This window comes from Corvus hawaiiensis, chromosome 2, assembly GCF_020740725.1.
Source record: "Corvus hawaiiensis isolate bCorHaw1 chromosome 2, bCorHaw1.pri.cur, whole genome shotgun sequence".
NCBI classification, from domain to species: Eukaryota; Metazoa; Chordata; class Aves; order Passeriformes; family Corvidae; genus Corvus; species Corvus hawaiiensis.
The window spans coordinates 108915222-108941233 of NC_063214.1; the positions used below are offsets into that span (position 1 = coordinate 108915222).

The 26012-nt window shown below is 42.4% G+C and overlaps 1 protein-coding gene across 2 annotated transcripts in view; it reads left to right on the top strand.

The window, feature by feature from the left end:
• Nucleotides 1–16748, top strand: part of MBTPS2 (membrane bound transcription factor peptidase, site 2) — a 43520-nt gene extending 26772 nt beyond the window's left edge. For both annotated transcript variants that reach the window (XM_048287823.1, XM_048287831.1), the window contains 2 exons: nt 9484–9559; nt 10865–16748. In XM_048287823.1, the coding sequence (XP_048143780.1) occupies nt 9484–9559; nt 10865–11087 (299 nt within the window). In that variant the 3' untranslated portion in view covers nt 11088–16748. The remainder of the gene's footprint in view (nt 1–9483; nt 9560–10864) is intronic.
• The last annotated feature ends 9264 nt before the right edge of the window (nt 16749–26012 follow it).

The window sequence follows — 26012 nt, forward strand, 5'->3', positions numbered from 1 at the left end:
AGTTTTGGCTGCCACAATATAATAGAGATGTAAAAGCCATTAGAGACCATCCAAAGGAGGGCTACGAAGATGGTGAAGAGTCTAGACAGGAAACCATTTGAGGAGCACCTGAGGTCACTTGGCTTCCTCAGCCTGGAGGAAACCTCATCATGGTCTACAACCTCACAAGGGGAAGTGGAGGGGCAGACACTGATCTCTTCTCTCTGGTGACCAGTGACAGGACCCCAGGAAATGGGCTGAAACTGTGCCAGGGGAGGTTTAGGTCAGGTATCTGGAAAAGGTTCTTCACCCAGAAGGTGGTCAGGCAGTGGAACAGGGCCCCCAGGGAAGTGGTCATGGCACCAAGCTTAACAGAGTTCAAGTAGCTTTTGGACAATGCTCTCAGGCACATGGTGTGACTCTTGGGGATGTTCTTTGTGGGGCCAGGAGTTGGATTTCGTGATCCTTGTGAGTCCCTTCCAGCTCTGGATATTCTGATACTGTGCAAATACTTGTGTGAAAACTCTCCCTTTTATTCAGACAAAAAGAGCTGATCCCTGAAGCTGTTGGTCATGTTTCTGTCAGCCCAACCCCTACCCTGGCAGGCCCCCTTCAGCTTTGTCTGGAGGGCTGGGCCAGCAGGTTTGGGGGTGGAGGTGGCTGTTTCTGTTGTGGCTGGGGCTGGGCAGTTTCCACAGCTGCTGAAGGGCAGCTGAGGAGGGGCAGGGGAAGGACAGCTCAGGGATCAGATGTGTGAGTTTCTCAGGGCTACTACAGTGGCAGACCAGGTTCAGGTGAACTGGGCTGGCTGTCTGAGCATGCGATCAGGCCGGTGCGTTCCTGCTGATCTCCAGAGAGACGCCTGTGGAGAGAGGAGGTGGCTAAGCTGCAGGTGAGACACAGGGACTCTCCTGCACAGCAGGGCCCAGAGCTGGCAGGGCTCACCGCTGCACACCTTGGCCAGGGCACCACCAAGCAGGGATATTCCTCCAGGCAGGTTCGCTGGTCTGCAGCAGGTGCCAATGCATCTCTTGCTTTCTAGAGCAATATCACCCCTCACTCTTTTTCGTCCTGACTTTGTTTTGCTTCTGCCTGACACTCATGCAAGCTGTTCTTGTCCAGGCAGGCTCAGTTTGAGCAAACACTGGCTCCAGTCCAAGTAGGCTCCCCAAGAGAAGACCCAGAAATTAAGAGGCCAGTTAAAGCTGCTGACAGCTGCAGAAGCCTCAGAGGAGTTTTTCGACCAACCACTAGCTGCTGCACAGCAGCCTGACTAGAAATGCCTTGTGGCTGTGAGCTGCCTTTGAAGGAAGCAGGAGCTGTGGGGGGATCTGTGACTCACCGTTTTCTCTCACACCACCAGCAGATTGCGAGAGAGCACATCAGTATCCCAGCTGGCACGGCAACCAGGACTATCACTATGCCTATCATACAGCCTGCTCCATGACAGAAAATACTTTCGATGTGCTCACGGGCATTAGGAACTTGTTTGGTCATTTCTCCAGCCTTTTCTGTGAGAGCAATTCCAAATGTTAGCCTGTCGTCTGCCAGTTAACCACTGGTGAACTTGCAGCACATTTGATATCACCAGAATGTTCTCTTGTTTTCTCCCCAGTGCTGGTCCTGGAGGCACACTTCCACCCCCTGGGGACAGGCTGTCCCTTGAACAGAGCTCAAATGGTCAGGAGGAGAGCACAGTGGGGAGCACTGCTGCTTGGCCAGTCACTGCTTTGACAAAAACTCATTAGGCAGTTCCACCTGCAACTCTCCCTCTCTGGGCCAGCTCCCACACCCCAACGGGATGGAGTCAGGCCCTCACAGGAGACACTTAAAGCTTGCTTTCCCTGTCTGCCCTTTCTCCAGCATGAGCACCCCTTGCAGCCACTTGCACGTTTCAGGATGTGTCTCCCCATAAGGGATCCCAAGCAGGACTGCTCAGTACCTGACTGCTTTGAGTCTGCTTGACGAGATTCAGCAGCTTTCTCATTCTGTTTTTCTCCGGACTTTGGCAGCACTGCCAAAAAGCAGACACGGGTAAAGCCTCCGCATGGCTCAGGCATGGAGGACGCAGGAGGATGGGGAGGTTCCCTCTAGCTTCCCTGCCCAATATGCAAGTCAGAACACTGATCTGGACCTCAGCTCATGAGAGGGATCCTGCTCGGGGCTACCTTTGTGCTGTTGCAGTGGGGATCCTGCAACACGCATATATCAAACCAGGAGTCCCGTGGAAAGGAAATATATACGGACAGACAGATTCTTGATAGCTGTTTCAGAGAGATGTTTATTTCTCCAGCCGCATGGCCGGAGCTCTGCCCAGGAACTGTTTCAGTCACAGGACCAAGGGCCCTTCTCCCGCGCAGGGAACACAAACCAACCAATGGGAACGAGGCTGAGCAGGGACAGGGAACCCCGTGTCTGTGCCCTCAGGGCCCCTCTCCCAGGGCTACACGGCGGGGGAGGGACCCCAACACCTCACCCGTTTTATTTTAATAAAAGGAGAATGAAAACAACTGGATAAACATAACAAGAACCGTTTCAAAACAAAACAAGCCACCCTCCTGAGTCTTTAAATGTCCAAACAGATTCTGTGGAACATCTTAGGGCTGACAGAAGGGAGACAGAACTCTGAGCATGCTTTGTGGGGAAACTGAGGCAGGAGAGGGTTTAACTTCTTCCCTCCCCCTTTTCATCCCCCACTCGGCATTGGAAAGGGATTTTTGGGGAAACAATTGGCAAAAGCATGGTTTTGTGAGGGAAACCATGGATGAAAAAACGGATTGGGAATACACTGGGGGTAATAGGACATAGGGTAAAAGGGAAAGGTGGGATTAGGAAAGGGAAACTGTAGGGGGGGCTTACAATAGCGATACTGTCTAACATGACTACGATTTTTGGCATATATACTGCCTTTTACAGGAACACCATCAGGCCCAGTGACCTGCGATGCTTGTAACCCTTTTCTCCCTACTACAATATTAAATTCCACCACCTCTCCATCTCCCAAGCTTGGGATGCATTTTTCAGGGTTATTCTTTTTAATAGCAGTTCTATGCACGAATATGTCTTGCTGGTTGTCACACCTTGTTATAAAACCATAATTTTGCTTAACATTATACCATTTTACTATCCCTAAGGTCTTAGTTGCTATGATCTTTTCCTTTTTCCGAGTGGCTGCTGTTTTCTGTCTCGCTGCGTCTTTGCTGTCTCTTTCGGTCGCTCCCGTGTTGGAATTGTCGGGGCTGCTCGTGCCTGCGCGCTCTTCCCGGGGTCGCGTTCGGGGCCGTGCGGGCCGGGCCGGGCCACGCCGCTCAGTTCTCCGTGCGTCGCCTCCTCTGGTCGCAGCTTCGCTGCCGCTGCCGGGCGCTGCACCCACGTCTCGGCCGGGCCCCCGAGCGATGACCCCCCCGCGCTCCGCTCCAGCGCGCGTCTCGGCTGGGCGCGGCTCCGTTCCACCGCCGCTGCCGCCAGCCGCCGCCCGCGCGCCGCCCCTCTCGGCCGGGCGTTCACGGGGCTCGCTCCACCACGCACTGCACGGGGCCATTCGGGCACCGCCGGGTCCCGCTGCTCCTCGCTCTGCTGCGGACACTGCGGCTCGCGTGGCTCCGCCCGCGCGCGGGAACTGCCTCGCTGCTGCTCTCAGAGCGCTCGGTGCACGTGGCCTGGGCCGCACGGTCCCTGCGCCACGCTTCCCTTCACCAGGACACAGCTGACATTGCTCAACAGTCTCGGTAACTAAATAATATTCACGAAAATATTCTTCCATCGGCATATATTTTGACTCTAGTATTAACTGTGTCCAAACGGTTTTCCAAAAGCCCTTGGTAAGAATTAAATCCCAAGAAACATAGAAAAAGTTCTTAAACAACCATGCCAGGAAGTGTTTCAGTTCTTTTTGAGCTTGAATCAAGCTAAAATTTACAAATCGTTGTTCAAGAATCATTTTAAGTTTAAGATAAATGTCCATATGCGGCTCTGAGAGCCAAGAGTCTTCCCACGGTTCCTCCATAGTTTAGATATGGAATAGCAAAGCAAAACCAAGAAGAGGAATCCAAAGTTTCCAGGGTTTACTCACACAAATCAGTCGCTTAGGGATCGGGGATCGTTCTGCTCACAAATCTCCACCATTTGTTGCAGTGGGGATCCTGCAACACGCATATATCAAACCAGGAGTCCCGTGGAAAGGAAATATATACGGACAGACAGATTCTTGATAGCTGTTTCAGAGAGATGTTTATTTCTCCAGCCGCATGGCCGGAGCTCTGCCCAGGAACTGTTTCAGTCACAGGACCAAGGGCCCTTCTCCCGCGCAGGGAACACAAACCAACCAATGGGAACGAGGCTGAGCAGGGACAGGGAACCCCGTGTCTGTGCCCTCAGGGCCCCTCTCCCAGGGCTACACGGCGGGGGAGGGACCCCAACATTGTGCTTTGGTCATCTGGGTACTCAGGGCAAGCTCTGGGATGAAGCTACAGAGGGAGCTATGTTTGTGCAAGAGTCCTGTTTCTCATTGTCTCTGTAATGGGATCCAGATGTCTTGAACCCAACACACTTTCAGCTTAGTTGCTGATGTGACATGCAAGAGTAGGCACTGGGGAAAGAGCCTGCTGCCACATAGCCGTCTTGTGCTGACCACAGGACAGCAATTACCTGGCCATGCCAGTGGCTGGCATCGGCCTTGGAATGAGCAACTTGCATTTCTTATGGAAGGAAGATTAAAAGGTAAATGTATCTTCCTCCAACTAACTTACCTGTGCGATTACGCATGTGTTTGACGACTGAAGATTTCAGCAAGCCATCTTAAAGAAAATTGCTCATTACTAAGCTATTGACACATTGGTGATAATTATTCTTTCAAAGGAAGGAACATTGAGAACTTACCTGCTCCGGGCTCGCCCAAGGGCTCCAAACCATCTTTCTGCCAAGCTGCCACAGAATCAGCTAGAGACTCAGCTAGGAGCAAGCACAGAGAAATGTTTCCATTGCATGTTGGGATCTTCTGCTTTTGTGTACAGAAGCACTGGATGGGGGGTCAGGTAGCAACGTGGGAGCCAGATGTCAGTGGATTGCCAGAGCTGCAGAGGAGGACCCAGGGACCTCTGAGCTGGCAGCTCAGCACTCTTTAAACACAATGTGCAACACCCCTGGAGGAGAGATGGACTTGGGACTCTGTTAGCAGGAGAGCGCTCACAGAGAGGAAACCCTCAGTAAAGCACTGGAGGAAAAACCATCTTCTTGGTGAGAAGACCCCACTAGCCCATGAAAGGCTGCACCAGTGCTGGCAACTTACCTGCTTCCTGTGATTTCTGTGGAGCATAGTTGGCAGCCCCAGGATGCAGGACCATCAGGAGGATGAGGAGGGAGAGGAAAAGATGGTGGACAAGCGCCATGATCCCCTTTCCACCACACAGTCAGGGATGGGGGCTGAGCAGTTGGTTCTTATGGCCAGTGCAGTGCCATGGGGCTCTGTGACCTCATGGCCCCTGCAGTCAGGGCACAGCTGTGTGGGGATGGTATTCAGGGAGCAGGGCTGTGTGGGGCTGGCACTCAGGGTGCTTATGGACAGCTGCTGGAGTCCCCTGGGCCTGTGTGACCTCATGGCCCTGGAATGAGCGGGCAGCCAGGGTGCGGCTGTGTGGGGATGGAACTCAGGGTGCTCCTGGGAAGCTGCCCTCCCAGGTAGGGGAGCACATCCCATAGGGCAGCTCCACCCACGGGCTGGGACAGAGCCTCCCCACAGCAGGATCAAGTACACCTCCTACAAGTTTGCAGACAATGCCAAGCTGAGTGGTGCTGTTGGCACACCTGAAGGATGGGAAGCCATCCAGAGGGACCTGAGCAAGCTTGAAAAGAACCCTCATGAGGTTCAATAAGACCAAGTACAAGGTCCTGCACCTGCACTCAGGCAAGCTCCTGTGTCAAGCTGCAGAAGGCTGTGGTGTCTGCTTGGTTAACCAGTGTAATTTTTAAAATAAGGCTAAATGAGTATTTTAATAAAATATTGCATTTAGTTGATTAATTTTTTGTGTAGAATAGATGTAAGGGAAAAATACTGTATCTTTGGGGCTTTTTTTGTGGTTCAACTATATTTTTACTGTCATAGCTTGATACTAAATACTGCTAGACAAACACATAGAATGTTTCAAAGAACTTTGCAGTTGTATCTCTTATAATCAGTGACTCATCATACAGGCTTTCTTCTAGAAAGAGATTAGATACAATGAAGAAATTCTTCAATAAATATAGTGAGGCACTGAAACACATTGCCCATAGAAATGGTGGATGCCCTGTCCCTGGTAGTGTTCAAGGCAAGGCTAGATGGGGCTTTGACCAACCTGGTCTAGTGGAATATGTTCCTGCCTGTGACAGGGAGATTGGAACAAGATGATGTTTAAGGTCCCTTCCTACCCAGATCATTCTATGATTCTGTGATTGACTTGGATACCTCTGACTTTCTGATCTGGGTAGTGTCCAGGGTTTGTCTGTTGTGTTCTTCACTCAGTTGTCCAACAGATTTATTATCTCCCAGTTCCCTTAAATCAAAGGTTGGTCTTAAGCTTTAAGAAAAAACATGACTTTCAAGCGCACTGGCAATTTTGATACTGAAAAGTTCTCTGCTTGTTGCCACATCAAACCCATTCTTTTTTCGGTTCTCCTTGCTATCCATGTCTTTCCAACCCATGGTGTGATTGCTGGCTGGACTTATCAGAAGGGCATCTGCTAACAGAAGTAAATGTCTTTATGTGACCAAATGGACCGTTCTCTGCCTTACGTGACTTTAGAATACTTTCCCTCACCTTTGTTGCTGTGTCCTTGAATTCTTTATCAAACCTGAAGAAATCTGATCTCACTCTTAAGTAAGATATACTTAGCAGCACTTTTGGTATGTTCTGTTCCCAGTGTTCTCTTAGCCTATTGTCGCGGGTTCAGTTTGTAACCGGGAGGAAACACCAATTTAGTGTAGTGGTTTGGTCCAAAATACTCATTACTGTTTATCTTCTGTGAGATAAGAATTAGGAGAAATGCAAAGCAGGCACCAAACTTGAAAGAATATAAAGAAGTTTTTTAACAGACCTTAAAGAGGAAAGGAAAAAAAAAAATTATACCACCTTCAGAACTCTCCTCCTCCCCCCACCTTCCTCCCTTCTCCCACTGACAATGTAAAAAGACAACCCTTGAGATGTTCAGTCTGTTTACCACTGCCATAATAACCTTGTTCAGTCCATTTAGAAAGAGAAGTCTCTTCTTGCTCATGCTATGAAAACATTATCACAACGAGACAGCCGCCCACTTCCAAATATTGTTCAGTCCATTTAGGAAGAGGAGTCTCTCTGCCTGCGTGTGAGTCCCTTCCCCCGACTTGCAGCTTTTCCCACAACTGCTTTCAAGGATCCACTCTTGAAGTTTTTTGGGGTACTATTTTAAGGTTGAGCCATTCAGAAACAAAAAAACAGAAGCCCTTCTCCTTCCCTGGGAGCAAAGGGTCTTCATCATCTTCATCGTTAGGACTATCTCTGGGAGCATCTCTAGGGACTGAGGTTTTCTCCTTTCCCGTTTGGAGCAAAAGTCCTCATCTGGTCCATCTCTCCCTGTCCAAACTTCTCATGCAATTACAGCTGCGTCAGCATCTGCCTATCTCAGCACAGGTGCTTTTGCTTACGAGTTGAACACTCCACCCCCCATATCTTCATGAACTTACAACAGGATACTCTGATATATCATAGCTTCACAACAAAATTTCAGCTTTAAGCATCTCCTCTCTCTCTTCCCTCAGGTTTTCCGCTCTTCACAGCAATAAAAGGGTTAATCTCACCTCGGCCTTGCAGCTTTGCAGCTGGAATGTTGAATTTTTCTTATCGCAGTGGAGAGGGGGGAGAGCCGAGCCGCTCCGGCTGCCCACGGCAAGGCAGTGGGGGGGGTTCCACGGCTGGAACAGGTCCATCGGCTCCAGGATGGCCGTGGCCCGGCCCGGCCTGGCCCAAGCAGGGCCTGGCTGGGCCCGCTGGCCCCCACTCGGGGCCCGCAGCCACCTGTGCCAGCGCCGGAAACGAGAGAGAGCTTGGGGGGGAGTTTGCCTATTCTTAAATGTGGATCACAGAGGTGGTCACAACTTTAAGTGGCTTAGAGAATTGTCCATATTCAAACTGGCCAGCTGATAGGTTCTTTCAGTTCCCAGAGGAAACTGCAAGCACCCCTTAGCAAGGACATCCCTTCCAGGACTATGCTTGCTAACGTATGACACCTATGGTTAAAATTTCTCTAAGGGTCAGTTAAACTGTTCCTTTCCCAAGGGATGTTTGTATTGAGTGGGGTTTGATCTCTTGCCTTCAAATATCTCTCTGGAGGTATGTAGTTCTTATGGCTATAACTTTTCTCCACGTAAGTAGGGAAAATTCAGGCCATTGTGGCTGGCAACTCACATCTAAAGTTGTACTTCAAAGACAGCAAGAGTATTGGTGGTATCGTGCAAGTTTATTATCAAGGTGATTTTCTAATTCTGCATCAATTTACCCTAACCTCTTCCTTCTGGGGGTTAGACTTCTCTGTGTCTTCTTTTAGTAGGAAAGGTGTCTTTCCTGCAGCTGTCACAGAGGGTTTCAAACAGTCCTTGGTGCTGGCAGACTCAGACTGCTACCCAGATGGAACTGCCCTTTACTAACAAAGTGCCTTCTGGCAGGTCTCAAACCACCACACTTTCCTTGAAGAATCTCTCAGAAACATTTGACATGCAGTCAACTGAAGGTTCATGTACACCTTCAAGGAACAGTGTGTACAGTAATAAAGTATTTCAAGATCCTGTGGTCCTCGACACTGCAATTTTCCAGTCACTGTTTTTAAGAAGGATGGCAAGTCCCCCCTCCCAGGTTTTTAAGTTGCACCAAGTTCTATCTTGAAGTCACTTACCATCTGAACACAGAAGAGAAGCCACTTACACACTGGCTGACTGGTGTTGTGTGATGCAGCTGTGCATTCCCTTGTAGCCTTTGCTTTCTCAGAGGGACTCCACAATTCTGCTCCCCATCTCCCCTACTCCTGTACACCATGAGCTTGGCCTCAGGTTAGGGAGATCTTCTGCAGGTACTGCAAGGGAAGATTTTTCTGGCCTTCAGAGAAAATACACGTGTGCAACCACAGTATGCACGTGGACTGCATATGTTGAAAAAGTCTGGTAACTTTTATAATCTCTTTTCTTTGACAAGTACTGGAATCACACAGTGGGGTCTTTATGACTGAAGATGCCTCTGAAAATATGTATTTTAGATCTAGTTTTACTGAAATACTAACTGTGCTTTGTGTAGTGACTTTACCGTGATAGTGACCATGTTTAAGAAAAATGTAACAGCTGCAGTCTTGTAAAAACAAAAAACAAGCAGACCCTTATTGTTTATTTGTCCTTCAAGGTCATTTCCCATGTGATTTTTCTGCAAAATTATAATCTAAAGCTCATAATGTTATAACCCTGGAATGACTTTTCATGCTTTGTGTATCTTTTTATTTTCATTTCAGTAAGTCTCAGCAGTTTTGTACCACGACAAAACTTTCTAAGTATCGACATGCCTGTGGTGATAGAGACGTTTTGCAAGTATCCTTTGAAGTATGTTTGTTCTTTTAAGGTAAGAAGAGAACTGTTTAGAATTTAGTGACCCAGCGAAATTTCAGTTGGATATCATTCTAGACAGGATGCCGTGAAATATTTCTGTAGACATTTGACATCTTTATCCCATCTCTGCATTGATTATTGTCCCTGTGCCAAGCTAAAAATGAAATCTCTAACCTTCTTGAGCTTAAGAGCGTATTTTTGGTCAGTGCTTTTTTAACTCTTGAGGATGAGCCTTAACAGATGTGACAAGAGAGCCAAAGTAAGCTTGAATTTAAGTCAGGAAAAATTAGATGTTCTTGCTAGCATTGCAATGTCAGGGTTTTATTATTTTTGTGTCATTATACTGAACTAAATAACAGGATATGGTTGGGTTTTTTATTTTTTTTCTTCAAGAGAAAAGAAAATAGCTATTCAAAAAACAGGATAATTTGGTTAACACTTGCTTATTCATGAACAAGATTATATATATACACATACATATAGATTAGTAGACTTGAATGTGGCTAATGTTGGAACCTTTAGCCTTAGAAACTGAAATGTTCATGCGTGGCTATAGAATAATTAAACTATGTAGTTCAGTTTAATAACTAGTCCATAGAACTAGAGTAAAGGTACCACATAAGCTCTCATTTTCTGGGAACACATCAGGGTTCACACTGCCCCAGCTGCTTTCTGACTCATGTCTTCTTGCCTGGCCACTGAGGATGGAGGTAGGTACTGCAGTTAGCAAGCCTTTACCAACAGTAAAAATTATCTACCCATCCCTCGTTCTCACGTGCACACACACGTACAGAAATCCACCCAGATTTCTGGCTGACAGGTAAGTAGGAGAGATAGGTCAGATTTCTGATTATGTTTTAGTCATTTACTAGGGAGTGTTTTGGAAAATACTGCTAATCATGATTTCATACTTGAGTATAGAATACCTTCTTAGTTCAGGCATGGTGTCAGAGCTATAACCTTCCTCCAAAAGCACACAAAGCAAGCAAAGAAGATGGTGGTTTTTCTGTCTCCTGCTTTCACTCAAGTTGTGAAGAGTGCAGGTTTAAGTATCCAAACTTAGCTCTTAAAAAAATAAAAATCTGCAAGGGCAATTCTCTGAGCAGGTACGTTATGGTGTAAAACTAATTTTACTCATATAATTTCTGTGGAATGGCAGCTAGAAAATTAACCTTCATATGTCTCTCTCTGCATACTAGAAATAAAATACATGTATCTTTTTTTTTTTTTTACTTTTTTTTTACATTTTCTCGGATATTCTTATGAACCTTAACTAAATTGAACCAGGTACCTCATCTCACTATCAGGAGCACTGGCAGTTATCAATGCTGTACCCTGCTTTGCTTTGGATGGTCAGTGGATATTAAATTCCTTCCTGGAAGCCACGTTGAGCTCCCTAATTGTAGAAAAACAAAACAGAGAGCTTGTTGGCTTTTTAATTTTGCTTGCTGGAAGTGCACTTTTGGCTGCCAATGTTGCACTGGGACTTTGGATGGTGACAGCACGATAGGACATTGGATATTCTTCCATCAGTTCTCAAAGTACACAGAAATAATGAATCCATTGCCTTTTAAAATTTGTCCAGTACTGAGATTGAAATAATTCCCTTAAAATGACACTGAAAGAACAATCAACTGGTGATTGCTGTTTTAATTTAAAACTTTACAACACCATGCCTGTGGTCATGGGAAATCTAATAGGAAAAAGTAGGAGCCTTTTTATTTACTCTTTAAGCACTGTATTAATTTTGGAGAAATTGCATTTTAAGATTTCATAGGAAAAAATCAGACTTCATTAATTCACATCTTGAAATAAGGGAATTATTTTGCCTCAAATTTTTGTAAAGTGGGAGGAAAAAACAGTTTTATTTTATAATTTTAATAATTAATTAATAATTAAATTTAATTTTATTTTATAATTGTCAGAAGATCTGTGTGGGCTCTGATCATTTCTCAATCAGCATAGTCTTCAGTGACTTGTTTTGGCTTTTCTAGCCTGGTATTCCACCAAACTGGATTCTAAGAAGCGCTAAAGTGTGGTCTCAAAATGGGGAAAAGCTAGGTAAATGCATACCATGTGTTAATGGGGGAGAGCAGCCATATGGGTTAGTGGCTTTCCTTTTCACCTGGCCAAAATGACTGGAGGAACGTCGTCCTCAGGATGTAGATGAGAAGTGCCAATGTCTGCTAAAAATGAAGCATGTGGGAGGATAACAAAGCCCACATTTGTGTTGCTTACACTTTCAGTTGTATATTATCATACGCAGCTGAAGTTTTTTTAAAGGCAATATTTGTCAGCAATAGCTACAAGATAACTGAAATTTAGTTTCTGAGTGCTGAAGTATGTTGTGCATAGTTTTCCTAAGTGATATGTAATGTTTGTGGTGTTTTACTCAGAAAATAATACTGTATTCTACCTGTTCACAGTTGAAAGTGAAACCTATTGTTTTTATGGTGTCTATCCTCCAATGCTATGCATGTAATATGTACAGTAACTCACTGATGATTTTCTGTATTTCAAAGGGTTGTTTTCCTTTGCTAGGATTCATTCTGTTCAAAGATAGCTAACAAAGATATTTAGCTGAAGCTGGTCTTACATATGAACTATTTAGAGGAAGAGTATGATTGTGATTTGAACTATTTAAATATTTGGCTTTGCTTTCTGAGATGAATACAGACCATATCTTTGTTCTTAAATGAACAGTGGAAGAACAGTCAGTATTTTACTGACTGAAGTATGTCTGACATGCTTTGAAGCCCTTTAAGTCTGTAGTATTTTGTACCCAGTAGGATTATATATTGAATGTCTTGTCCTCCTGTGATATATTGCCTAGTTTATATATAACAGGTTCAATCAGAGCCTTGCCTCAATATAGGCTGATATTTGAACAAAAACGTTTTAGTTCGGGAGCCTCAATATTTGAAATAGGAAACTTTAGAAAATACCCTGCAACTTCTGCCTCATACAGTGCTCCCCACAGGAGCTGCTGCAGCTCAGAGTTCCTTTACAGAAACAGCCTTTCCGTCAGGAGCTAAAGTGGAACCTAAGCTCATGGATCCTGGCTTGCAGGGAGTACTGAAACATCCATGACCAGGTAAAATAGATTCTTTTGGCACCTGAGGTGAAAGCCTGGGTAATTTCAAAGTGGGGCTGAGCCCAGTTCCTGGTGCTACTGCACAGATTCATAACTGATGTTTGCATTTGCCCACTGATGTGTACTTTTGCACAGTAGTTTTCACACTTAAGATGGACTCCTTTCTTAAGATGATGCAAGCAGTAATGAGAGACCATGTTTGTTTATTTGTTGTTGGCTGGTTTACATCCCTTTCCAGTGCTGCCACAGGCTGGGTGGGCCCTTGAAGTTCACCTCTCTGGGGTGGCTGGCCTGTGCCTCTCCTTTTCAGTCATTTCAACCCAGGCAAATTGGGATGGGTCCTGGTAGGAGAGAGTAAATCCTCCAATCTAGTGTGAGCTCGTCCCTCTGGGGACCATTAAAAGTAACACAAAGTGCAAGAAAGAAAAAACAAACTACACGCTGTAAGTCTAACTTGTCATCACTCCTGGAAACATACAGAGGTTTCAGAGTAGCCGTTCTGATGGGCCACTCTGCCATCCCTCTGTGGACAGGAGGGCAGGAGCAGCCTGGTCCTTGCCCAAGGCCTGGCTCTAAGGCTCTCTTCCAGACTGCTCTCTCGCCTCAGTGGCTGTTTACTCATCTGAGCTCTTCCTTTCAATGGCTCTGTGACACTTTCCTCTGTCTCATCCAATCTACATTCCAAAAAATTAATTTGCACTTGGAAGTTTAATGTAATTTAGTAAGGCAGGATATTTACTTTCAAAACATGTCAAGTCTGATATTTATTTATTCATGTTGACTACAATGGCTTGGAACAATCCTTCAGCATAGTGCCACTCATGGAGATGTAGGCAACAGATTTAGAAGAACCCAAAGCTTCTGAATTGGCATGCACAAATTTCATCTTCTACAATGAGGCTGGCAGGCTGTTCCTGGTTATTTATTGTGCTACCAAAACATGCAGCTTTATCAAATGAAGCTAAAGCCAGTTTACTTTACACAGTCACTGAAGGCCACAGTTTTACCAAGCAGAACTTCAGTCTGTGTCTGACCTCATAAGCAAGAAGAGGGTGGATAAGACATCGGTCATGGCTTTAGCAAAACAGACAAACTAGTGCACTGTGAAGACCCTAGATCTCTTGTATGGAAGAGAGAGTACTAGAAGTGCTTAAAAGTAATTCATGAGTCCATTTCTCCATACGCTAAAATTCTACTGAGTAAGGGTTGATTTAGGTATGTACAAGAATCAAGACTTTAAGCAAACTGGGTATGAATGGTGACCCAGCACATCTTAGATTAATGTGGACAAAGGTAATAGGTAGGTTGGACCACTCTCTGAAGAAGAAGTTGTTCAGTGGATCCATTTCATTCTCCATAATCCTAACATATGGATTACATTCTGATAAGCATGGGCCATACATACACTTACTGGGAGGATTTTTCCTGGGGTTTTGGTCATTTATTTAGCAAGAGAAAACACAAAAGTACAGGGTAATTTTTGTGTGTTGGATTTTTACTGGAGTATTTGTGATGTGTCTTTTGTTTTTGTAAAAATAGAAAGGAAGTAATTCCTTAAAATTAAATCCTTCTACATTTTAGTCTAATTAGCCCCTCAGAATCTTTAATACAGGGTCCATCAATATAATTATAGGGCGTATTGACTGGACTATAAAACACAGCACTCTTAAAGATTGGATGGCTGCTACTATTTATGTATATACTATGCATTTTAAATCTGTATCAGATGGAAAAAGTAATGTCTAATATTCAGAAATGTTATACTTAGCTTTTCTTTGAAAATTTCCAGAAGAATTCCATAATTATAATCATTGTTCTAACTTGTTTTTTATTAAATTTTTTATATCAGCAAATATTTACATAGCATGTTCTGATAATGCATGATACGACATGGAAATGGCAAACTCCTTAGCATGGGGGATGTTACATGCTCTTTGCTAACTTAGGAAATTAAAACCAGCTTGCTTCTGTACAAGTTAAATGAAAGAGGCTTCACTAGAAAAAGTGTAGACAAATTTGCAGATTAGTCATCCCAAATTATGAGCCACAGTGGAAAATTTGTTAACTCATCCTTTTTATTTAGAAGGAAACAACCAACGATATTGATACTGATTCTTTCAGTGATAATTCTGCATTTGTGGATGTGTGTGTATACATACATTTGTATAACAAATACATACATAGCCATAGGATGTATTAGTGCTTTTTTAGGGATAACTTAGAGCAGTCCTCCATATTCTGCAATGTAGGCTTTTGTTTTTCCTTCTCTCTGTGAATTCTCTCTATGGTTTTCTCTGGATTTGAAAACAGAAACTTATGTTTTTCCCCCATAAGTAATTCTTAACTTCTTTATTAACAGAAGACAAGTGATGGGGACATAATGTAACCACAGCTGCATGAGTTTTGTTCAGCTGATGTTTAAAATATGGTTCTTACTTTCTGTGAAGCCTCAGCTACAAGCATGGTAAACACAGTTTTTTCAGGGCCACTAAAAGAGATCAGCCTTGGAATGCATCACCCTCCTATTGCTGCTGTTTGTGCTGTTCTGAATAACTGGGATGAACAAGACTGTGTAGACCATACTGAAGAAACAGTTTTCAGGACAGAACTCTCCATGGTAGGCAGGGTGTTTCAGCTTTCTTTTAATAAGGATATATTTTGTTCCATTTAGCACAATCGCAGCGTCCCCATAGCTTCCCATACATTTTACATGATGTCAAAGGGTGACCTGTAGGAATATTTTTAAAATAAATTATGTATGTCTTACTAATTCAGAGATCAATACAGATCTGGATATCACTAATGACAGATGAAGAAGGCTTATAAAGTTTTGTATAGCCTAGTCTCTATTTATATATAGAGCTAAACTCTAGATATAGGTACTTGTAAAATATGCATTCTGTACACTTGCATTCAGACCAATTTCCACAACCAGTCTTTCCTCAGCTTTGTTCTTGCAATCTTGTGAGTAAGGAACCTTGAATCTTAACACAGGTAAGATCCAATATTGGCAAATATTTTATATCTTCTTTATCCTGAATTTCATGTAACGCTTTCTATTGATTAGTTATTTAATGTGGCTGAGTTACCTGGGGTACACACCCTGCATCAATGCAGCATTTGGGAACATCGCACTGAGGACTGCCAGAAAACAGCAGCTCTGTGACTTCTGGCTTGGGCTCATCCACTCCATCATGTGAAGAGCAGATGGCAGTGTTTAGGGGCAGTGAAGAACTTCAGCTTATGGCAGCTTTATGAAACTTTCACACTGCTGACCCGGTGTGAAAGGACAGGAACAAAGAGCAGGATATGACACTGCAATTCCATTCATTCCATTTACATTGTCATGAAACCTGAAAAGAAGTTGTAATTAACATTTCAGAGCAGGAAGATGTGTTTTCCAGCCCTTCACTGAATCATTCAGTGAGTGGTGATCAAACTTTTTTCTTAACACTTTTCATTCCTTCAATATATATGTGCTGAATAAGTAGCATGGGTAGCTGTAGCTTATTTTTTAAAATGGAGTTGGATATTTCTCACCTCTAGATGTTCATCCTGGGATGGTTTTTGGAGCATCATAGTATAACTGATCTTCATTGATACTTGGTTGAAAGTTTGGAGGCTATTTCCAAGCCATCACTAGAAAAATCTATTTCCAAGTTGTTTGTTGATATTTTAAATTCATCTTTTCCTTACATAACATTGCTTTTAGATTTCATATACTTAGTTGATCTTATCTGAAGCCTGTCAATAGAATATGTATTGTTTAGAAATTCACTGTAGGCTTTTTTTTTTCCTCTACATGGCCTTATTTTTCACACTGACTCACAGCTGTGGAATGTTAGATTTTTAGACCCTTTGTTCCCCCTATGCATTGTTCATGATCATGGTTTTTTTTAAAAAAGGAAAAAAAAGAAAGCTTCAGTTTGAAAATGTCGGCTAACAAATATATGGAACACTGAATAATGTATTGTAGTTTTGTTTTGCCTTTTTTCTCTATTTAATTAACGAAACAATAAATATTGTTTTCTATGTATGATAAATGTATCCTGCAAATAAATTCATTCTCTGATTGTTGATGTGCTTAAGTCTGTTTGTAAAAATAAGGTAGAGTGACATAATTCCTTATTAGTGGCAATTGCCATATTCTCTCATATATTCTCATTCTCTTCATATGTGATTCATATTCCTTCTGCCAAGATACACCAACAAGATACACCATCCTTTTTTGTGTCTGACCACCTCCTAAAAATAATAATAACTATCACTTTACTTTCCCTTATTTATCAGTTTATCACAGTAATAGTTGAAGTGTTTGATACAGGAGGTCATCGTCAAGGTAAGCAAAACCACTGCTCTGGCCAGTCCTGTGTGAAGAACTTAAAATGTCAGATCTTCACAGGTGAACTTACATCTCACTACGTTTGATTTGTTTGTCCAGGCCAGCCCAGAGCTGGGCACGTTCCCTGGCTGGTTCTGGACAGGTTTCCTTCGGTATGCACGTGGTGTCTGGGCTGCACTAGCCCAGCGTAACCGGGTACCTCAGCTTTGTTTGAGAGGGAAGCGTTGCTGCTCTGTTTCTTGAGCGAGCTCATCTGGAGCCCGCCAGGTTATTTGTTCTGAGAACTAAATTGTCCTTTGTTGCTTATTGGACACGCTGTTACTTTATACAAGCAGAGCTGTTTCAGCAATTGTGGCTTTGTTCCCAGATAAAAGATTACCATGAGAAATGGGCACAAAGCACAGATCGGACACATTGGTAGGATTTCCCAGATAGGTTGCTATGCAGTTTTTGCAATTTTCTGAATTGCATTCTTCTGGCATGAGGAAATGCCTTTTATTTTTCCTCTTACCCATGTTAAAGGTAGAGACAATAGCATATTTTTTTTGCTGAAGCATGTAAGCTTTTAGGAGAGTTCTGAGGTTTTTCAGTTGGTTTTGAAAATGTTATCCTTTACTGTGATTAGGTATGTTCCTCTTGTAGTCTGAAAAAAACAATCAATTATATCCTAATGTCATCCTGAGGAATGTTGCCTTCTTCACTAATGTAATTTCAGGGTAAGATTTAAAAAGAAATCCTGTATCTATGAGTCTTATTGCTGGTAACTTTATATAGAAAGCTAAATATAATTCTTCCTCTGATCATACCAGTTTGAACCACCAAGCAGAGGCATTCCTAAACATCTGCAGTAGATTTGTATGCACTGAACTCACTTAAATACTTTTTTAAAAGTATTTTTATGATCTTTTGATGTGACCTAATAAAGTACAATTTAAGGTTTGATTCTAATGTTATGGTGGTAAACTGGGAGAATTCACAACATCTATGAGGACTAAGCACACAGACTAGTGTAGGTAGACTAAAGTTTTCCCCTTTTTTTACCTCAGAGAGATGTGGGTCTGGTGTTTGCTTTCATACTTTTAAGGCTCTGGTGGTGTTGAAATGTAATTGGATATTTTTACCAATTATGTATCATATTCTCTACATTTATGATTAGTTCTACCTCTTTTTAGTTCTTTGCAAGTATATTAGTGGCTGAATACTATGTCACTGCCACTTCTGCCTGTCTTGAAAACACATGGTCATACATCCTTTTTTATTTCCCCCTCAAAGGAATCTTTCAAACTGAAATACTTTTTTCCCTTCTTTTTTTTTTTAATGTCATCCTTTTTATTTGCTATTGCATTACAAAAGTTCCTGTCCTTTTCCCTCTCATGCCTCTTTGAGGACCTCTATTAAGATATTACTAGATTTTTTTTTTTTTTAATTTCTCCAAACCGACTGAATTTGATTCAGTTGCCCACGCAGGCATCTGGTGTGATCTGAGATATCCTAAGGTGTTCTTAGGCTAAAAATCTGACTTGAAACAACGTTTTGAAACTCATCCCCCACTTGTCTCCTTTTGTCTCCTGGTGGATAAGTTTTAGGGTTTCTAAGATCTACACATGGGGCTGGCAGATGTGGGTGAGGCCCTACTGGAGATCAAAGACATTCTGGACCAGCTGCTGGATACTTGGAAAGGTACCTGAGGGCATTTTGTATCACACCAGATGCTTACATGTGGGCAACAAATCAAGCCAAACAGCCTCCTTTTCTTCCTTGTGTTTTTTTTTCTTTTTGGCTCATGAATTACAGTAGACTTTTTGAGTGAGTATATCTGACATAAAATTCATCTAAGCTTTTCTGTTTATGCAGAATAGTGTGATCCAGACTGTTGTATAAAAGTCAGGCTAGCAGAATACATGCATTGTCCTCCTGCACTGACCTTACGCCTGGAAGCAGCAGAAATTAGTGTTGCTGCCTTACCTACAGCAAGAAAAAGGAAGGTGGATCTTATAAGGAAAATCCCATCAGTCTCAAGCTGTGGAGGCACCAGGTAGAGATAAGGCTGTGTGAGGGGACTGTGATCATCTCAGCCAAGTGCCATAATTGTGCATTTGTCTGGTTTTTAACTTGCAGAAGAAAAGAAATTGTGACACAGTTAAGAACGGGATAAAACTGGGGAAGAGACTGATAGAGAGAGGTGGTTTGTTCATTTACAGAATCATTAATAACTCCACAATAAGCATTTTTACTATTTTTTTTCATTGAAGCATTTATAGAGCTGACCTGCAACTAGAACTAACAAACTTCCATCGCTGGTAGAAACACATTGGTGGTAAGATCAGAGGGGCAATAAAAGCCAATCCTTCTAGACAGCAGTTCAGGGTGTTCAGACTTCGGAGTTGTGTCCCTCTCCCTGACCGAGGATCAGGACCAATCTGACTTTCAGGTAGTCTGGATGCAAAGTCAGAACTTTTCTCCTTCTGTTTCCACATTCTCCCTTCAGCATGAGTTAACCTTACAGATACAATTATTAAGAAAATAAATTTTTTTAATGTTTTGCCCCTTGGCTTTGTTTTCATTCCTGCAGCTATTTGAATAACTGGCAGATACTTGGCCAAACCACCTGTATCTCTATCATTGCTGCAAAATCAACAAAGACAGATTATGAATGTGCATTATAAACCACAAATTCCTGGGTACTTACCACTGGTTTTACCACCAACAAATTTAATTTTTTTTTTTCACTTTGACTGTTTACTGCTCTTTATTAGATGCTTGAATTTATTACCTGGAAATGTTCTGTGAAGCACGTGCAGTGCTCAGCATGCTGCAGTGCTGAAGGAAGGAAAAAATGGGCAACACAAAAACTTGCATAGTGTGCTTTTTACAACAGAATTCACTGTTTCATTTAGTGAACCAACACAGATAAGATTATTTTGGCATAAATGAAGGATCTGGTTATTTTTCCAGCATTTATATTCAAAGGTATTCCTAAGAAGAGCAGTTCAGTAGTTAACCTAACTGGCCTCTGTGTACCATTGACCTCTGCAATTAAATGTAGCTGAACCAGAAGTTAGACCAGAAGTTAAAATACTACTGTCATTGTTGTGAAAACTTCAGCATACTATCAAATGATAATTTTTCATAAACATGCAGAAACCTATTGTTCACTTGAGAGTTTAACTAGCTGGAACGGCACATTTTTTTAACTTTTTTTTTTTCATTTTGATTGAAAATATCAAAAGCCATTCTGAAGAGAACATTTTAGCTTTCACTTACAGGGTTACTTAGAGGGGTTCTCTTTTAGCACATGCAAATGATGGTGTAAAAATAAAACTGTATAATTTAACAAGGTGATACTAAATGTCTAAATCACTCTGTTTTCATCTATATGGTCATGAAAACGAATCTGTCATATTCTGACATAAAATAGCAAAAATAATCCAAAAAATTAATGGTCACACAAGTTTAAAAAAATAATAATTTTTATTATTAATTACAGTAAATTGGGAGTGAAAGCCCCTTAAATGAAGGTCCTCTTCTAGATCAAAAAGGAGTTAAAAGGCAAAATAAACCTCTTGTCTTCTGCCATGGGTTTGTGTATATACAGAGATATGAATTTGATAAGCACTTGATTAACTTCTGCTGGCCTGCACTAGCATCAGTTTAGATAAAAATAATGAGTGTTAGCGGCCTTAGAAGGCTGTGAACCATACAGGTCGTGGCTGCAGTGAAGTGGCACTGTCAGATCCATAAAACACAACTTGCACTGAAGAAAAATGGTCGAGCAGCTCTGTCTGGGGCTGGGCTGTGAGGCCAGCCTGCAGGACGGGAATCCATCCCATTGTGCTTCCCTGTGTGACCTGCAGCACCCTTCAGGGCCAGCCCCAGAAAGGCACCTGCAGTCCTTAGCAGGGACGTGGGCCAGTAGAGCTCACTAAGCTCCACCATTAAGACCTTTCTTGCCCTGAGGTCAAAGGTCCTCCAGAACAAGCTCAGATTTTTACCCAAAATAGCCCCAAGCTCTTCTGCACGTGCCCAGCCCTGGCAGCAGAAGAGCTCAGGTACAACACCCAGGCTGGGGTCTGGCAATGGCACTCGGTCTCAGTGAGGAATTTTTAAATCCAGCATCCCATTAGTTCTGTCTTTGAAAATGCTGTGTGCAGGGGTGGGAGCAGGATACAGCAGATGGGAAAGAGCCTGGGTACAATCCAGTGTCTGTTTAGTGAACCACTGGCCAGTTTATGTAATACTATAGGTGAGTTCCAGGTCTTGGCCAGGACCTACTTAAAATCTCCAGGACAGAGCCACGAAGTTTCCAGAAATGTTTTAAATGGTATCTTGGTTGTTGGGGTTTTTTTAATCTTTGCTATATCTGCAGATGCATACAAAACATGTAAGAATGAGGTGTTTTCTTGCTGGAGAGGAATGTTAAAGAGATACTGCCAATTTTAAGCTTTAGGGGAAAATGCTTTTATTTTAGAGAATAAAAATGCTTTAATATTTGAAAAGCTGTTCTGCTTTTCTACAGTATTTGCTGAAATACCTTTTCAATGTTTAAGAAAACATTTTAACTTTCTTCCAAGTCTAGGAAGTGTGCAGCTTGGGCCATGGAAACTTATGAACACAGGAGCTTTGAAATGGGCTGTCTCCTCTTCAATTGCTCCAAATGTTTGACTTTGCTGTATCAGCACCAGTTTGGTGCTGATAAAAGCTTGCAGTTGTCTAGCTGTAAGGAAAGCCAGCTGTCTTAAGAACAGCTTAAGTTATTAGTCAGTCAGGCATCTGAAATTAGAAATTTTTGCTTGTGCATCCCAGGCTTTGGAATGCTGTCCTATGAAATCTAACACTGCAGCCAGACAATTAGACCTGATACCAGGAAATTGCAGGTCCAAATTGAATGGAGTCCTTGAAGTAGACCCTGAATATGATATGCATGTGAAAACAGAGCTAAGTTATGCACGAGCAATAAGACTGTTATCAATATGAAAATGTGAAGGACTCCTTTCTTCCATCCTCATTCACCACAGACAGTGTAGCCACCACTGTACACTGACATTAGTGGGAAACATCCTGGCCCTACATGGGGGGGAGTATCAAGTGTTAAAGCAATAGCAGAATAAAGTGGCATGGCCTAATGAACAGTGTCAGAATTGGACCTACTGAAGGAGGAAAACAGTTGCTTCAACTTAAGAGAATGAAGGAAGGGGTTTCTCTTGATGTAGTTAATGCATTTTGCAAAGCTCTTTACTTCTGTAGTGCAAGACACAGCCCTGTTCTTCAAGCACATGTTGTAAAAGTTATTTTGTACTGAAGCATAAGGCTGTAGCAATCAAATGGAATTTGGAAGGTTTTTTTGCTTTGGGCTGTAACAAGCTTTCAAGGCTGCCTGTTGATTGAACAGGCTCCTGCTATGAGGAGAGGAATTCAGGGATTGAACCCCACCTAGCTTGAGTCACTTGCTGTAGGCATTTGGAAAGTCACCCCAGCCTCTCTCTAGAGTTAATAAAGACAGATATACCACCACAGATAAGCCATGTGAGGAGCACCAGGCTCTGGGGCTGCTTCTCACCCAACATACTGCAGATCCAGCCTGGGTGAGCAGCCTGGGCACAGCCTGCTCCACAGCCATGTTGCAGAAGGACTACATTAATAGATAGGATTGCTCAGAGCACCTGCACAGAATAATGAGTGTTGGTTTCTACACTGCCTTATTTCCTCTTTCTTTCTTTGGTCCACAACACATTTATAAATAAAAAGCTTGGTGTGAATAAACTGGCTTGTGGCTGATTACCGTACTCAAAAGGTCTTTATTCACACACACCATATTCCTCTAGAGAATGTTTCAGAACATGTTCTAAAAACTGTAACTGTTGGTCTTAATGATTCACAGTTTTAAAACATTTCAGTTTAGTAACACAATATCTCTTCTTATATATGTGGGTGTCATTAAGACCACTGAAACATGATGAATAATTTGTAGTTGCTAGGTATCTGGAACTATCAATCTCTTCTTATTTTTTAAAGTAACAATTACTATAAAAAGAGTTTCAAAAGTAAACAATAGTGCTTAAAAGTACTAATGATGAATACAGTGATTTAGAAACCAACCTATCTAGAACAGGCTTAGAAATAAGCCAAATGTATGCCTGAAGACAGGCATTCTCAGTTACATGTGTGGCCTCACATCATCCCTGTCCACCTCCCACACCGTACATCTCTGCTGTCGTTGTAAATAATCACTTTTTACCTTCAGAACTGTTCACCAGCCTTTTCTTTATCTTTCTGCCAAGACCAAGCCTCAAGGCTGGAAAGCCAATTAGAGATACAACTTCCCTGTCACGGCTGACTGCCACATTCATTCATTGGAGAGGGACTTTTCACAAGGGTGCGTAGTGACAGGACAAGGGGAAAAGGGTTTAAGTTGCAAATTTACAATTAATTACATTTAGATTGTGTATTAGGAAGGAATTCTGTGAGGGTGGTGTGGCACGGGAATAGGTTGTCCAGGTTGGGGATGTCTCTGGAAGTGTTCCAGGCCAGAGTGGATGGGGCTTTGAGCAACCTGGTCTAGTGGGAGGTGTCCCTGTCTATGGCAGGGGGGTTGGAATGAGATGATCTTTAAGGTCCCTTCCAATCCAAACCATGTGATGATTCTATGATTACCAGTTTGACACTGAATTCACAACCTGTGTTTTTTCTACCTCCTGCTTTTCCCAGCACCTCTCCCACCTCCTCACTTTGACTTCACCTTCTCACTAACAAATTCAGAACCACATTGCAGAGTTATTAGTATCTGCCTGCCTTTGTTTTGTCAGTAATACATGATTTTTAAATGAAAAAGTGATAATTTCTCAACAAGCCATTCCTATGCAGTCAGGAGGAAGCAAAGGAGGAGCACGGCATCTGTGTTTTACTCTTGATTTAGCTGGGGATTTAATTAGCAAATATATTTGTCGGACTTTCTGGTTTTTACATGTCTTCAAAAGAAATGACTGTGGTGATACAATTGACAAGGACTGCTTAGAGAAAGATGACTCCCAATGTAATTATGTTCAGTTTGCCAGCTGTGGCAACTATTTGAAAGACTGCACTTCTGGCCAGAGATTATTAGCTTATATATACCAGGTTACATACTTTCATACAATCTATTGCTTAATGCTTTATCTCCCTTGAGGGCATTAGAGATATTAGGGAAAAACCTGGATTCACATTGAAGGATGATTTGCTTTAGGAAGAAAGACATTTTTACAGTGAATAAGCATTACATGCATCACGTAAAGATGCAGCTAAGATTTTGGAAAGTGACTACTGAATCTGGGTACATTTTTAGAATTCTCAATCTAAAGGATTTATTTTACCAATGCAAGAGAACAGAAAATGAAGTCTTTTTAAAAGAGCCAACCAGAACCATTGCTTGCCACGCACTTACATTTGCATTTGTATCTGTGACTGATTTGCTTCCCACTGAAATAAAAAATAAAATGGTGGGAAAAACTGAAGACAGGTGCTAGTAAGGGCACTAACCATATTATCACATGCAATCACACTAGTTTCCTGGACAGCTGAAATAATAGCAGCCTGGTTTAGTGCCTTGGACTGGTTTCTACTGGGCGACTGCACTTCACAGTAAAGCCTGCAATATATCTGTCATCAAAATCAGCAGCACCTTAAATGTGATGCTGAGTAACTACAGCAAGTGCTGAGAAAATCTCCACATCTGCCCAGGCTTGGGTTTGCTTCCTGGAGAAGCAGAAAGATGATGGTTTGAGTTACAGAATATTTCCACCATTAATAAACTGAACTAAGTTTTACAAGATCTGAATTAAACTTTCAGCTCAGCCTGTGTAAAACAGGAGCAATAATGTTTTGGTGATTTGCTGATCCCTTTTGTTTTCAGTATTTGGATCATAAATTCTCTGTGTAGAAACTCCCTTTTCTGAGTGCAGTGATGTGAGGATATAACTCTCTTTGGAGAGAGGGGCTCCAAGTACTGATAAAAAGATGGTTTGAAAGTAGTGTGCACTGGAAAAACTGGTTTTTAGAAAAAAGATACTAGGTTTTAAACATGATCCCTGTCACAAAGTCCAAACCCCAACAGCAGGATGCATTTTGAAAATTAAGTCAGTCAGGAAGTCAGCAACAGTGAAAGCAGAACAAGAAAAGGCAGTTGTAGACAGCAGAGAAATCAGAAACTGATGGAACTAACATCATACAAAGGACTCAGCAGGAGGGGATGCAAATGACCAGTATCAAACAGAATCAAGTATGATTGAGAAGAAGAAAGGAAGAAGCTCTGAGAACAAACAGTGCTGCATTCAGTGGGCAAAAGTGCAGTTTGAGTGGGAAGGTGGAGAAAGCTCTGCTGATTTCTAAATAACAGATAAAGATGCTAAGATAAATGAAAGATAATAAGGTAAATCAAATATCAAAGAGCTATAGACAGAAGCAGGTCTGGAGTAGTATGCAGCAAAAGAAAAACCAAGTTAACGGAGGAAATAATTGGGAGAGCACTGAAGAATAAGTGAGGATTTTAAGTGATGATCACAGGAAAGAAAGGAGAGAGAATGGAACTGAGGAGACAGGAAGTTGAAAGTGGGAATGAGAGAGATGACTGGAACTTGAAACTGCAGAAAGAGTGTAAGGATTAAAGAGGGGTCATATAGATAGCCATTACTTCTCCTTCATTCAGAGGTATCTCATATTTTGGGGGTTTTTTATTTCCTTGTCTTCTTACTCATGCAGCACTTTATATGTTTACACCACAGCTGCATTACATGTTTTTAATATTTGTTATTTCAAGCAGCTTGCAATATGACCTTAGGGAAGGCTTAAGGTTTTATAGCAACCTTTTACCTACCCACCATCTCTTCTCAGGAAATTTCCAGTTCATTCCTGCCATGACTGAAATGCTGCATGATAGCATCTTTGCAAAGCCTTCAGAAACAGCACAGGGCCAAAAGCATCTTATTGCTTCTCGGTTAGCATTCTCTCAAAGTCAGTTTAATCCCACA